General features: G+C 36.5%; 1 protein-coding gene across 2 annotated transcripts in view; it reads right to left on the minus strand.

The window, feature by feature from the left end:
* Positions 1-16,784, minus strand: part of RANBP17 (RAN binding protein 17) — a 162,752-nt gene that overhangs the window by 60,205 nt on the left and 85,763 nt on the right. Inside the window, exons 16-18 of one of the 2 annotated variants that reach the window (XM_084535478.1) lie at positions 9,428-9,508; positions 3,251-3,314; positions 3,055-3,163 (exon numbers count right to left, since the gene is read on the minus strand). In XM_084535478.1, the coding sequence (XP_084391604.1) occupies positions 3,055-3,163; positions 3,251-3,314; positions 9,428-9,508 (254 nt within the window). The remainder of the gene's footprint in view (positions 1-3,054; positions 3,164-3,250; positions 3,315-9,427; positions 9,509-16,784) is intronic. The other variant, XM_084535479.1, reaches the window with a different exon arrangement.

Below are 16,784 nucleotides of genomic sequence, written 5' to 3' on the forward strand. Positions count from 1 at the left end.
GTGGACTTTGGGAAACTGGACTCTAATCCCATCCATCTTTGCCTGTCTCCTCTGCCATCTCCATTCCTTTCAACCCAAGTCAGTCTTTTTATTTGCCATTTCTGGAACCTTTGTGAACTCCCCCTTGTTCATGGTAATCTCAGACCATTCATCCAGCTTTTTCTATCTACCTCCTTCCTTAGCCAGCTCTAGTTCCTCAGTCAATTCCAATACAGTATTAGTTTGTGCTCCTAATTTTTGCTCAACCAGAGCTTCCTCTTACGCTTCTAGAAGTTAAACATTTACTGATCATATTATTTTCTATTTCTTTATGTATTGTATACCTGTTGCTTTGCCTCTTAATTACATATCCAATTACTACCTAAACATTTCTTCCACATTCTCGCATGAGCCACATTCACATCCCGTGAGCAGCACAGTATTAATGAGGAAAGGAAGAAACTATGCTAAACAAACCTTCCATGGTAAATTGTTCATTTGCTATAATTCAAACAACACATACATATCCTTGCTATGTCCTTTGGGAAGGAAAAAAATTGCATCACTTGTTCATTATAGTAGGTCTGTGTGTGGCTTAAGGCAATAGTGTTTTAAACCTGCTTTACTTGGAGAGGTTTGGCACTGAGCATGACTGCATATACCTGTAAGTACAGGACACTGACAAATCACGCAGAATAGCTCCTGAAGGAATTTTCTACAGTTTAGATCTACTGCTTTTGGTAGTGCAGAAGAAAAAGAAAGAAGTGATAAAAATTTATTAATCCTTATAAAAACTTTTATTTAAACACAACTTTTACTGGTGTTCTTCTATTAGTTTTGGTAACTATGTAATTCACACACAAGAATATTCAGTTTACTTTAGAAATCTTGGACCAAGAACCAGTTGGACAAAATGGTGCAATTCTAAATGCCCCCCAAAATTATCAAAAACACAACCAAGGCACACAAATATCAAAGTCTAATTATATCAATACAATGCTGAAATTATCCAGCAGAAACCCAAGTGCATTTTGAAGCAAATACTAAATAATACTGAATAATATACTAATAATATACTACTGATTTTTCCTACTATAGTTTGATTTTGTTATTTACTCCAAGAGAACGTTGTTTAAAATGTAAATATTCTGAATTTACTGTATTTCATTCATCCCCCAAAATAATTCTATATTAAACTATTACTCAGAACAGCCCCATTAATGATAATTCATCTTCATATTATTCCCACGTAAATAATTTAGATACATCTCAAGAAGATTACATACAAAGTTCTTCTTGTAATTTGAAAAAGCCGGAGAATGCAATTGGTACAATGCTTTTTGGTCTAAAAATGCTGCTATGCACAGTTTGAAAAATCTTTTGATTCACAAGAGTACTGTCACTTAATGCTTGCACTAACACACAGAAAGCACAATACGTACACTTTTAGTAAAGTATACTTTACTTTTTAAATTTGGATCCTAACATGACGCTCACAATTGTTTGTTTCTATAGATGTGTTTGTTTATTTTTTATACCAATTCAAATCCAAACTTATTCCAGTAGGAACAAAAAGGACAATAGCCAAAAGAGCAATGCACATTTTCTTCAGATACTCCTGATCATTTCAGATCTCATAGAGTTGTCAATCCAGAAGAGTCACAATGATCTATTAGCTTGAAGCCAGTCATAAGTCACAAGCTTGCATTTTGTTTGTCTGGCGTATCTTTACACAACCTGTACTCTGATATGTAATTTTTAATACTTGCGATCCTGTTTTTACCAAATCTTTATTTTTTCTCCCCCACAGAAGAATCTACTGAAACTGCAGGTGTAACCTACTTTGCATTAGAAAAATATACATATTGCTTATGTAAATATGACACTTAGCCAGTATTGAAAGCCTTTTAACTGCAAGTGATCACAGGTCCAGCTCACAATTGCCATTCTTAAAAAAAAAAAAAAAAAAAAAAAAACTGATGAACATAGTTTGGTCTCATCTCCAACTCAACTGTTTTCAGAAGCATTCAGTGGCAGACACTACAGGAACCCATTCTCATCAATGGGAATCTCAGCTACTTTTGGCTTACAACGTTGTGTCCATCTTCTGCCCATATGCTGTCTAGTCAAGTCCTTGCATGAGGATTAGAAATCAGCATACAAAAGACTTGCCACCTTATTTTTGGAAGCCCTTATCAGTGGCCCACTCTAAGAACAGGTGTCCACACTCATGAAAGCATTCTGTAAGGCAGATCCTTAGCTGACACAGGTCCACGACCCTGAATTGGGCCTCTTGTCAGAACTGAGGCAATTTGTGATATGCTGCAGTCTTCATCATCAGCTTCTCTAACACATGATTTGTTTCAGTGTTCATTTCAGCAAGCCCAGCCTTCCCCCATCTAGACAAGAAAGAGGTAGGCAATGCAGATGGAGCTCTGCCTTTTAGTCTGCTGGCCAAAGGTTGTGTCTGGATTCCAAGCAACTGAATCCTTTATTACATTGAGCTATTACATTGAGTTTTACATGCATCGAACTGCTCTGATCTCCCAAAAACGTCTCAGGATATAATACCAAGTGCATGCTCAAGTACTACTGGTTGAACTGCAGAATTTTGGCTACTGTTCTTACAAAACTGAAGGTTTTTGTATATTAGGAACTTGCACAAATAAATGAATTAAAAAATAAATAAAACAAAACCAACAATACTTCTACTAGAGGCTGGAAAGTTCTGGCATAACCAGGACATTACCAAGAATCTCAAAGCACTTATTTAATCATGTATTTTGTAAATACCTCATATCTGATAAAAGAAATGCTTCTATATGAAAAACAAATAAACACAAATATCAACTTATCTTGCTTATTTCTCTAATAGAAGGCAACAAACAGGCTATCAATGCTTACTGTCATAAATCTCTAAAGTTAATAGGCAGTGATTTAAATACCACTATAAATAAATATTTATTGTACAATTAAACTGCTTTTTAATTAGTTAAATAAACTTAAAAATCCATAGCATTACTAACTCTTAACAAGACAGCAAGGCATCTCAGGGATGTCTGAGGAGGACCTTACCTAAATCTACCATGAGAAGACGAGTGAGAGCGGTGTAGAACATTGTCCGGCACCTAAGGTCACTGAGGCTGTAATTATCACTGATGCCCAAGAAAGGGAAGTGCTTACTCTGTTGAAACACAAGTGTGTGAAAAGTTTAGCATTCTACAAAATTTACTACAAACTTAACATTTTTTAACATTGTAAGAAAACTTACTGTGTGGTTCTGAAGCATGAACTTCACAGCCTCTATTTTCACAAGTTTTTTAAGGAGACTATAAGTAGCAGGTGTTAAGGAAATATCAGCCTTGCAATATTGTGACTACATTATCAGGTTGTACAAACTTTCAGGAATTTTTAGTGAGAAAAAAAAAAAACTAACTGAAACAACAACAAATGCAAATTTAAAAAAAAATATCTTGAATTTCATCTAGAAATATGTCATGAAGATATTCTTTAGTACATTAAAGACCTAATCTATTATTAATTAAAGCAATTACTTTTCATGGCATATATTCTAGTCACAAAAGAGACAAATGAACTAAATGACTTTTATAATTAAACAGAGAGTTTCCGATAATAAATGGTAGTGTGTTTTCCCCAGACAGCCCCATGTTATCAGCATGGTAGAAAAGAAGTGTTTCTGCAACTGCCTGTGTTGAAGACTGGCCTTGGCAATGGGATGGGCAGCAGCCCTGAGCAGCACCGAAGTCATGGCCTCAAAATCATGGATGGGATCTTACAGGCCTGTCATTATTTCAGTTACAACAAATAAAAGTGTATCTCATACATATTCAACTATGGTTAACCACTAAACCAAAGAATTTTCAGATGTTTAAGAAGCAAATGGAAATTTCTTAAGAGCATACAAAGATTCAGAAGCAAAACCACAAGGTGGTACAGCAGGGAATTTTAGACGTATCTACGGATACTTCCACAGTAATGCCAATTTTTCAACCTTGTACACTTAAAGCCAACCTAACTGACCACTGCTGGGCATTAACTGACTTCCTCCCTTCCACAGACTGGCCAAATGGAAGGCAGTGACGGGGCAGATGACAAGTGAGCACCACGGTCCGGGGCTAGGCCCCAGTGCCACACTAGCAGAGCTCCGAACTTCACAGCAGCTGCCTGGCCCCGTCCTGTCCCGGTAACCCTCAGTCTGACAGCACCTGCTCGTACACAACGGCTCCCAGGGAGATGTACACTAAGTAACATAAAAGTAACCTATTCTGTATTAAATCAAAAGCTAAACTTGTAAAAATTAAGTTAGAGAAGGCCTTAACGGTCAAAAGCTCAAGACTTGTTTCGCAAGTTGAATCCTTTCCTAGGTGCAAATTACAAGCATCTTTAACTGCATGAAGACATGCTAATTCCCCAGCTCAAATGAACTTGGGCTTGGGGGAAGGAGATAATATCAGCCACTCCAGTAAGCGCCATGACAACTCCTCTGTGAGCTCTTGTTCAGCAGGTGACTGCTGCCACCAGGCATGTCTGCAAGTGAGGAGTGGACATGGGCCAAGCAATGGCCTGGTTTTTCTTACTCCTGCTTCTCCTTCATTTGAAGTAAAATTGCTCTATGACTTTCAGCAAGTCAGTTAAATTCCAGTGTCTCAGTTCTGCATTGACATATCCAAGTATACTAATATACTTTTTTAGAAATGCCATAGAAATGTTCAAAAAACAACAACATCCACAGGCAATGAAGGCATGAAATGAAAGAAGAGACTTATGGGCTTGTACATTCTATGACAAGTATTATAAAAATAGGACTTATTTGTTTGCTGAACACAGTTTATCACTGGCATTGATGAAGTTCTTTAGGAAATAATCAGTATGTGATTGCATAACGTTACAGAAGTGCATATGCTCCTGTACAGATGTAGAAGATTTTACAAATACCTGTAACTCTTATTATCACTGGTTGTTATTTTTTCTCCCTCTCCAAGTACTTCACTCTGTCATCCTTGCAAATAATTGGTGCAAGTGTTGTGTTGGATTACTTTTATAGGAACAAACAATTTCCTTTTTCATTTCAAATGGATTTTTTTTTTTTTAATAGGTAAAAACATACCAATAGGTTTTATAGCTGCTACTAGAAAAATCTCCTAATCTAGTTTTAGGATGATTCTTTTGTCAACTTACAGCATTTTACATATCATTGCCTGTTTTTATACCGCAAAGCTACATTCTTTTTTCTCCATTAAGAGAGAGTCTTTCATAACACTGGAAGACTAACAAAGATACAGATAAAGAATTTTTGAGAGACCATAAATATTTTAACTCAAGTTATTATACAAAGTAACAATGAAACTGTAGTTATTTTGATACAAAAATATACAGTGAAAAAGTTAATTATTAGAAAGAACTAAACATGCATGAGGGAGCACTATGGCTTCAAAGACATAAAGGAATGAGTAACATATTCCATTATGTAAATGAATTCAAAGATATTTCAGGACTGATCAGCTAGGAGGGACATAATGATTTATAATTCAAATAACTGAGCTTTGAAATCAAATTGGGCTAATATATTTCGAAATATGCAAACCTGGAATAATTGTGAAAGTAATGTAAACCATGACACCAGCTCCAATCATTTGTTGCCTTTGTTGTTAATAATGCCCTATGTTTTTTTCATTTTTTTCCTCCTCTTCTATACAGTACAGCTACTGGGATTATTATTTGCTTTTAATTCTAGATTATCCTTTAGAAAAAAAAAAAAGGGTATTAAACACACACACACAAAAAAATACCAATTTTGAAGACTGTCTAGAAGCTGATTGACTTACAGGACAAGTACTGAAATTAAATAAATTATTATTTTAACCTTTCAGGCTAGCCACAATTTAATCTATATCAAATACTGAAAATTGATCCACTGGATCCAGCATCTTAACAATACTCTGTTTCTTTCAAAGCAATATATACCTAATACCTTAAAAAAAAAAACTAATATAATGTGAAAAGGCCAAAGTTTGCAATGCCAGGAAGTAGTTATAAACTACTTCATATGTTTGAAATAAAAAGTACTTCAGTATTATTATTAAAAAAAAAAACTATTGGTAGAGTTTTTTATAGGAAAAAAATACATATCTTTAAAAGCCAAAATGACCAGTGAAATTGGGTTGTACATCATTTTCTGGGAAAAAGGAAAAACAGCCTCGACAGGTGTAATTTATCATTTTTCTGATTTAATACCAAAGAAATATATTAAAATAATAAAAAGAATCCTGAAATCCTCAAAATTTGTAGTGATAAATAGCCCTCCCTGTCTTTATTGCATTATGCCTACTAACAGAAATATTGCATGGTGGATTTTGCCAGACAAGGACGATTATTTTCCAATAAAAAGTTGCATATTAAATTCCAGCACAAAAGTGGGTGTCTAATACTTTTGAAATCTTTTATGGTTTGCCATGGAACACAATTTTAAACTTAACTAATACAACATCACAGTGAAGTGAACCAGCATTAAAGCTGCCTTTGTACAACCCCACCCATCTAAGCAGAAAAGCTGCTGTTCTCAGAATTTGAAGTATTTCCATTGAAAAATAATTGAATACATTTTTGGTATTTATGTTTTCAGTTAATCTCACTTTTTACTAGTCTTTAAACATTTCCAATGAGGTTTAAAACGTATATTTATGAAGGCAGTGCTGCTTTACATCCTGACTATGCATAGGGGTCTGAAACTGCTCTTGCAACAGTTAGCAAGTTTCTGCAAAGAAAAATACAATTTCATCACAATTTTATTCTTCAGGAGAGCTTGGGTTATTAAACATCTATTTTTTCATCCTTTCTAGGTCCTGATATTATTATGGCTATTTCATGCGCAGAAACTCATTTACTGCAAATATAATTTTAGTAATTTGAAAACTAAAACTATCAAGACATTTCAGCCTTGGAAAAAGTATTATTTACGTCAGTACTTTATACTGACCCCCATTCTTGAGAGCTAGAATGTGAATAAATGCCTTAGAAAGCGTCCATAATACAATACGAAATGCTAGATGCTTGTTGGCTTTAACAATAACATCAGGCTGATTATTTCAGCATGTACACATGTATGAATAAATAAGCAAGCATTGTAAGTTAGGGGCACCATGTTAAATTTCTTGGTTACTTTTATGTTTTGAACCCTACTGAAGCTGTAAGTATATCCCATAATAGAAGAGAGAACTCATTAGTCTCTTCATAAATCTTATTAATGAAGTAAATTCCCTTCTGTTTTTGTAAAAATTTTTAGTGAAGTTTCATTTTCAAGTCCTTTCCAGTCCTATTTCTGTGATGCCATGAGAACATAAACATGCATATTTAAGAATATTTCGAGTTATCTGTTTAATGGTATGTCAACGTACACATTGTTTGATTTTCACTGAACAAAATTCACTTACAGAATGTAGAAAGCTACAATCATCTTTCAACCCAAGGAAATATATTAAAATTCTTCTTATATGATTAGAATTCTATGGAGAAATAAAATGATTCCAGTCGTCATATTCCACCTGCCTACCCCTCTGCTTGTCTAACAATTAATCTTCTCTAGAAAACTACTGAAAAGTTGTTTTTATTTTAAAACAGCAAAGGATTTCACTATTGAGTGTTTTCATGAGCTCTGGTGGTTTATTATCTGTTGTATACCTATACATATTTTGTCACAGCAAAAATAACTACCACTTTTAAAAAAAAATCTTCTTGCTCAATTCACTGAAAATTCAAAGAATGAAGAATGATCATTTTTAGAATCACAGAATGGCTTGGGTTGGAAAGGAGCTTAAAGATCATCTAGTTACAACCCCCCTGTCATTCTAGGGATGCCACCCACCATACTTGGTTGCTCAAAGCCCCATTCAACCCGCCCTTGAACACCTCCAAGAATGGGGCAGCCACAGCTTCTCTGGGCAACCTGTGCCAGTGCATCTCTACCCTTTACAGTGAAGAATTTCTTCGTAATGTGTAGTCTAAATCTATCATCTTTTAGAATCATAGAATGGTTTTAGTTTAAGACCAATTCCCCTTGTCCTATCATGATCAACCTGAGTAAAGAGTCCCTCTCTATCCTTTTTATAAGACTTCTTTAAGTACTGAAAAGCCATAATGGGGTCTCCCGGAGACTTCTCTAGGCTGAACATCTCCAGCTCTCTCAGCCTTTCTTCACAGGAGAGGTGCTTGAGCCCTCTGAGCATCTCTGTGGCCCTCCTCTGGACTTGCACGAACAGGTCCATGTCCTTCTTGTGCTGACAGCCCCAGACCTGGATGCAGGTGGGGCCTCAAGAGGGCAGAGCAGAGGGGGGACAATCCCCTCCCTCCCCTGCTGCCCACCTCTCCGTGATGCAGCCCAGGATGCAGCTGGCCTGCTGGGCTGCAGACGCACACTGCTGGCTTGTGTCAAGCTTTTTGTCCACCAGAACCCCCAAATCTCTCTCCGCAGGGCTGCTCTCAGTGTGCTCTTCTCCCAGTCTGTACTCCTGTCTAGAAAAGATCCCCCAGTTCTACCCCCCCCCCCCCCCACCATGGGCAGTGACACCTCCCACTAGATCAGGTTGCCCAGGGCCCCATCCAACCTGGCCTTGAGCACCTCCAGGGATGGGGCATCCACAGCTTCTCTGGGCAGCCTGTGCCAGGGCCTCACCACCCTCAGTGTAAATAATTTCCTCCTTCTATCTAATCTAAACCTACCCTCCTTTTGCTTAAAGCCATTATCCCTTGTCCTATCACTACACACCCTTACAACGGGTCCATCCCCATCTTTTCTGTAGGCCCCCTTTAGGTACTGGAAGGCCACATATTCTATTCTTCTCCAACTAAGGAGACACAAGTGAATATTAGAACAAGTTACAAAAAATTTGCAACAAATAGCAAGTCAGCATCAATGACTTGGGAAAAAATTTCACATACTAGAACCCAGACAAACATCCTTATACAAAATTGTGGCTTTCTTCAGTGCTAATGATGACTCTGACAGAGTGAGGAACTTCCAGTCAGGCAAAAATAAAACATATGAAGAGGCTTGCGTTTAAAATCTGACTCGTGCTTCTTTTCTTAGTTAACTCATCCTTAAAGTAGAACAAATCCTGTTCCCAGCTGCTTACAGAATCAACCCTGTTCTCAATACTGTTGAACTCATCACCAGTATTGACTTCAAGATGATTCTGAATGGGATAGATAACTGTAAGCAACTAGTTATATTTTTCATTTGCTGCTAAGAAGTACGTGAAAATAACCCTGCTTTTGAAAAACCAGTAACCATGCAGAGGAAAAGATAAAGCAAAACAAATAAACGATAACATCCTAATTGGTTTTAAAATGTGGCACATAAAACAACAACAAAAATCTCATTAAATTTTACCTTATTATTTGCAAATTGTGTCATATACAACAAAAAGGATATCCAACTGAAAGGTCATTTAGAAACTGAAGAGTTCTTAAAATCACAGACTCACATCTTCCCCGGTATTTAAGATTTGTAACACTAGAATAAAAAAAAAAAAAAAGTGATTTTTTTAAACACAATTTTCTCTTTCTGAGAATTGCCATACAAAAGCTCAAACTAGTAGAGCACTATACTATGAATATATTCCTGTGATAAGTCTTAGGATTTTCCATTTATAAGATAGAAAATGTTATAAAAGTATGCCCAATGTTTTTATCCTGAACAAGTGATTCAAACATCTTATAATCCTGTAACAAATATCCTAATTAAAAAAAAAAAAAAGTAAAAAACAATATTCCTTTATTATATGTAATAATTAAAAGAAGCTTACCCTGACTTATATTTATCTAATTTTTCTACATAAAATCTGGCCACTTAACTTCGGCAGTATCTATCAGCCTAGTTCTCCATGAGATAAAACCAAATTGCTATAATTCCCCTTCAGCATAGGAAAAATAGGGTACAGAAAAACTAGAGGGACAGATCCAATGAGCTGGATCTGCTGCACCCAACTCCCGGTGAAATTCTGCGTTACGGTTCTTGTACCAATCCCTATTTACCTCTTCCCTCTTTCCAATACCAAGCACTTAACTAACAGTGAAGATACTTAGGGGATACTTCATTTCCCTAATTGCAACCCCTCTCAGACATTGGCATTTTGGAAGAGTATTCTCTTATTAATGAGCCAACACAAATTATGATATAGGGTAACACTAGACATGTTACCAGTCCCTGGGGACCACCAACCATGTACAACATCTTCCCATTTTTGGTGACAATGACTTGCTCTACTACCTTCCAACAGGTTAACTGTGAGACTTGACACCTATAGCTAAGAGCTTCTACAGCTTCTTCTATACTGTGTGCAGGGCAGCACAAAGACACCTAAGTGACCTGGGATGGCATCTGCTGTTTGTTCAGCTACTAGGCTTAGTTAGGAGGTGAAAGGGTGTCAGGAGCCTTCAAATGAAAGAGGTAAATTGAAGCCTGTGAACTGGAGGAATGGCATTTTTCTCAAGTGAGAAGCGGTTACAACAGTAAGTTAAGTCACTGATCCTGTAGTCGGGCATCTGCTAGCTTTCTTAAGGGAATGTCACGCAGGTCAGCGTCAAGAATCTTACCGAAGCCCAAATGTTTGATATTTCATGTTTTGGTTGTACATTCCTGCCACAAAGTCCAAAAAAAAATTAACACAAAAAAGTAGCCGAAACGCACTGATCACAATTATAGACCAACTACCAGTAAAACTTTTTTTAAAAGTAAAACTTTTTCTAGTACTCCTCTGAGAATCCCATTCAGGCTGCCTGGCCTAGAACAGGTTGCTTGCTCCTCGCTGCCTTTTTTGAAGGCAAGTACTGAGCCCTGCTCTTCTGGGAACATTCACTCCCACCTTATCAGAAAGCCATAGGGAAGCTGAATATCCCCTTCCTTCAGATGGAGAGAGAATGCTGTGTAAGAGAGAATGCGAGCACAGTTTCTGATACTGGATTCATCTGGAGAAATAGAAAACCTATTCCTGATCAAGGCAACAAATTCCTGGGGTCTATCTCAAACTCCCAGGTGATGAAGAATACATGTAAGTAAATTTACATTTGTATGCCTCTGTTTCCTTGTCCACAGAATAAGTGTAACAATTCTGACTTTAAGCTGTCAGACCTATTGATGAAAGTTGATGATCTAAGAGGCATAATCAGCACCAGCTATTTACACAGTGAAGCAGCAGGATTTAAATTTTGGGAATGGAGGACCTCAAGATGAAATGTTCAGTGCCTTAAAATCAGTGCTGATTATTGCCATCTTTTACATATACACAGGCTAAGGAATGCACTATACCGCATACACTAGACTTCTTTTTCAGGAAGTTATAAACTCAAGAATGCAGGTTAGGGCATCTGACTGTTTAGTATTATTTGCTCAGGAAAAGGCAAATAACAATGCAATTACTAAAGCAGTATTCTTCAATATATATTTGCAAACAAACATTGATTTACTTAACAAAATCTCTATGAAGAGCTACAGAGGTTCAAATTGCCTTAAAGAAATAGCCCATTCTAGCAAGTCCATAATTCATAGTTTATCCCTACTATGGGGAGTTCTGGAGATGTTTATAGTTGCACTAAATCCTTAACAAGTATATACCATACAATGCAATAAAAATGAATTTGGACTATCCAGATGTGACATCAATATCAAAATCATAAAAAGGCTACTTTGCAAAAGAGCAAACCCCTTGTCCTTCAGTAGCTAAATGTAAGACGTTTAAAGAAAAACAAGAAGTCACAGCAACAGCTTGAAGATAAAATTAAAACTATATGAGGAAGGCTCTTCAACATTTCATTACTTTTTTTTTTTTAAATTGTCTATCTTCTCATGTCTGTGTTTGGATGTTGAAAGATAGAGTAATAATATAAAAGCTAGAGAAGTACTCAAGAAGAGAGGCTGAAAAAATTCCATTATAATCTTAGCAGTTCCCATTTCTGTTTTTGCCTTATCAATAGCAGACTATATGAAAGGCACATAAAATGTAGTACTTTCAGAAACATCTGTGAAAGAGTTTAAGTATCTGAGAAAATTTGTAAAGATCCATAGAGGAATCTCAGAATACAAAAAGTGATTTTCCACCATTAAAGGAAGAGAAACCAAGGAATGAAAGAGAAGAAAAAATTTACAGCTCTCACAGAAATCTTGGCAAGACAGCTCTTAAATCCAAGTGCTGGTGTCCTTGTCTCCTCTCTCAAGTGGCTTATTGACTTAAAATATGAACTAAATCAAACTGAGTCAGAGCAACCAATCATGAAGTTTCAAATGAGTCACAGAAAGTCAGAATTTCATCAAAAGCTACACCAATCCAAATTAACAGAAATGTCTATGGTTATAAGCAGCACCGAACACATTTTAAAGGCAAATACAAGAAAAGTGGTAATAAAAAGTGGCAAAATATTTGCAATTTTGATAACTACACAGCATTAAAATACTGAACTAGGTGCAAAAAAATGAATAAAGCTATGAGAATTTAAAAAATATTAAATGAAACACCATTAAGAATCCAGTATACTTTCAAATACTTGCTTTTAGTTTACCTTTTTGTAAAAGGTAAACTAGAATAAAAGCCTAGCTTCTAAAAGCTACAGCAAAGAAGGTGAAACTTCCCATTTTCTCCCCTTAGAACCCTCCAGTTTGCTCTGAGACCTCCCCTGTCACCATCACTGCTTACTAGTGCAGTTCTATCAGTGCACCAATCACCCCTGCCCTTGTGACTTAAAAGTACAACTTTAGAGGTTTTCTGTTTTAAAATCTAAAATAGAGAAGAATGGGAAGGCAAATAGTGATTGTATATGCCAATTTACAATTCTCTGGGAAAAGTTTCATCCATCCACAGAAGAATCAAAATTCTTTGCACATTCCAAGTCATTATGATAGTTGAAAAAAAAAAAAAGGCACCAACATCCACTTCCAGCCCCTTAAATCCATTTCGTGACATTTTTGTTTTCTAACCCATTTTACTGTCCTTAATTTCCTGCCCTGTCCTTACTGTAATAGTTCTTATGGAAGTTGAGGACTGGAAATAATGCTGGTGGAGCACAGGAATGGGATGCCCAGCTTAGAAGACAGAACTGAAAAATGTACAACACAATTTTAAAAATAAAATTTTGGAAGAAAACAGAGAATCAGGGATAAAAGATAAAAAAGCAAAAAGATTTTTTTTTCCTTTTTTTAAATAAAAGCGTGAAGTCAGCAAAGAATAGGGACCAGAGAAAATCCATCTGGCCACATGGATGGTCAAAGATACGTATCTTGTCAAAGATATGTTGCTACCCAGCTGGAAGAGATGATAATTGCTGTAAACCAGCACATTTCGAGATTTGTTTTTAAATAATAAAAACAAAAACAAACAAACAATTAGAGCAGAATTAGAGCAAATTAGAAATCCTGAATCATGTAAATTTAGGAATAGCCTTTGTCTCAATAATACAGATACACTTGTGTTATAGAAATCAAAAGGACAAAAAAAATCACACAATTTAAACTAAACTTTCAAAGATGCTTAAGGTGTCTGCTACCAAACTGACATTAAAAAGTAGGAGAAACAATCATCCAAATCCCCTAAAAGAACTTTGAAAATATCTTCCTTGCGTGATAATTGTGTTTCAGTAATAACGAAGACAGCAATTTGTTGGGAAGAAGGCTCGGTACAGTCATGTTTTAATTATTTCTTGTACATTATCATCATATACAATAAAAGCTCTCTGTGGCTCAATGACAGTGATTGGATATATACTTTTCATTAGAGCTGGACAAAGGTGAATAGTTAAAAATAATACACATACTGTTATGAATAAAAGTGCCAAGTTTTAGTTTGCTGTGATTCATGGAGTCGTGTAAGTTCTGAGTGTTCAGAAAAATATGCAGATTCAGACTTTTTATGCTTATACTAGAATTTACACACTACATGGAAAAATCTCACTACTTATATGTATGTGTGTGTGTATCCACCACAGTGAAATCATAACAACAGTTAAACAAAAAATCCAACAGCAGTGTTGGATGCACATCTTTCATTCATGTTTCAGTTATTTTATCATGTTATACCAAAAATACTAAGCATTTGGGTGAACATTCTGTTAATCTACCTCATGAAAATCACTTCCACATATATTTGATAATAACTGAAAGGAACCCTAAAAGGCTTACAAAGAGTTTGTGAAGGAAAGGAAAGGAAAGGTGCTTGCTGCCAAAATAAATAAAAGACAATTAGGACCAGATGCCCAGGAGAGACTCAAGGAGCAGATGGAACTAAAACTACCCCAGTCTAAATGTCTCCTCGCCTCTTACCTATACAGGGAAGGATCAAGACAGGTGGGTAGCTACTGCTCAAAAAGATGACCCACAGAAGAAAAGAACTGCTGTCGTTTCTGGGTACAGTGCCTCACTCCTTGCCAAGAGTCCTGGCCTGAAGCCACTTCCCAGCAGGCCAAGAGGAATACATGACACGGCTGTTCTGGGAGGAAGCAGGAGTAAAAAGGATAGAGCTGGAGACAGACAGAAGAACAGCATGTGGCTTTGAAAACCAGTACCCTGGGTGAACAGGCTAGGCAAGAGAAAGTTTAAGGAACCAGACTGGGACCTTAGGTCATAGCCCTCCAGAATCTCATCATCCCCTGCAGCCCTACTGCCTCCTTCAAAAGCCCTTGGTTCCCTTTTACCTGTCTTCACCCGCACCTTCCTCCTCACAGCTTAACCCTCCTTGAACCTGTGCTGCTCTTGCTACAGAGTTGCTAAACATGGCTAAGAAGGCTCAAGGTGCCTTGCATATTAGAAAAATTTGGTTTGAGGCTAGGTATTTTTTCAGCTGGCTTTTCCCCCGTCACATGTATACCATTTTAAGATGATGGTCAAAGCAAGCAAGGGCAGTGATGTTAAAAGAGGTACTCAATAAATTTCTGCTAAGACTATGATGAAAATACAGCCATTAACAGATTATCTGCCTACCTAAAACTTCACCCCTCCAGAAACAATTTAAGATGAACTCAGTAAAAGGTACATTCATTAGCTTCCAATGGAAGTGTAATAAGAAGTCTAGGACCTGATGTGACAGCAGCACTTTAAACTACTGTCAAAAGATCTAAAGGACAGCTATTATATTGATATATCTCAAAATATTTCTGTACTTTGGAGAATACCTATTTAATGCAACCTTTAAACCATAAACTGATCAGTGGCTACTGCAGCTACAAGTAGCTACAGCAAGAAGCATTTCGAATTGTTTTCTGTTAATGACAGAATTCAATGAGGGTGAGTTAACATCTTAATGTTTTATTAAAAGTGTATTTTAAGAGAAAAAGGTGAATGATTTAATCACTCGCGTATCCTGTCCACTGCTCTTCAAATGTGTTAAGATTAGTGTCAGTAACAAATCATCAAAAATGCTGCCAGACTGGATTGCCCCATCAGACTGCTTGTCGGATTATGCATCAGTATGTTTGGGTTTCACACCCAGATTTTCCAATAGACATGCTATCACTGGGAAGAAGCTAGTTTATTAATTAGCACAAACATGAGTGTGTTTGGACAACAGCTTCACAGCCAGCTCTTAAAGATACTGACTGAATTGTCCAATTCAAGCTGTAACATTCATTCTGCAAAACGAAAATGATCTTCAATCTGATCAATGAACAATTCATAAACTGCATGTTTTGAAAAAAATATAGTAAGCCACAGAATAAGAGAAAATACTAACACAGAATGTGTAATCTCAAAAGCAGCACTGAGTTCTGCTTTTTATTTACCTGGTTTTCCTTGTAAAAACCTCCATGTAACATTAAAACACTATCTTCTCTTGATTTACAGTGCTTGTGCAAAACGAGCCACATCTAAGCTAAACACAGGTAGTACATGTACTTATCACACTTGTTAAATGATATACTGCTATTTCCTCAATTAGCAAGTGCAACATGGATTTCCTTGCAATGGTATGAATGAGTAGAAAGAGGGAACAAACTGATTCATCTGGTCTCCATACAAAAGTCCTCTTCTCTCCTTTTCCTCATTTGCTCAAGTTTTACTGTATTTTGAAAACAACAAAGTGAAGCCTAGTTAATTCTATGTCATGAAATGCTTCCAGAAACTCTGCAGTAAATACCTATCAATATTTTTCCTTTCATCACCCTCATTTACCTGTCTACAAAGCATTCTCTGCATAAATATCAAGGTTTGATGGGTACTATTGTTATCCTAGGGCAGGATGCAACACTCAGCTTCTGGTTTAGAGGAAGCAAAACATTTATGCCTTGTTTTCCATATAGAAGTTAAACCACGTTAGCAAATGACCTTGTCTTAATTGCTTCTGTTTCTCAAGGTTGGTAGTCATGGCAGCAAAAGACAAGTTCATGTTTAATACTGTCCAAACAGGTCATGGCTAACCTGGCAATGCCAGAAGAGATGCTTCCCTAGTAGGTCTAAGTCCACAGAAAATATTTAATGGTTATATAGGTCAGATTGAGGGGACATGAAGTTAATGACAGGATGCAATGTTTTCCTCACCGTAGAATGAAGACCTAAAGTACTCGTTTCTCTTTCTCCTGGCACACACACAACTCATTGTCTCCTGGAACTTCCCATATATTTAGTGGATATTCATAATTGTTTGGAGAGACCATTTTGTTTTGAATTGAGAAAAAAAATTATTTAGATGGAACTTCTGAGTCTGGAGAAATTCTCAGGTCCCACTAAGGACATAAGTAATAAAAGAGAAAATCCTAGAAGTTTTGTTGGACCTATGGACTGCAATAAAAGCACAAGAAAAAGAGCAATTCTC

This window comes from Aythya ferina (assembly GCF_964211825.1).
Source record: "Aythya ferina genome assembly, chromosome: 14".
Lineage (NCBI taxonomy): Eukaryota > Metazoa > Chordata > Aves > Anseriformes > Anatidae > Aythya > Aythya ferina.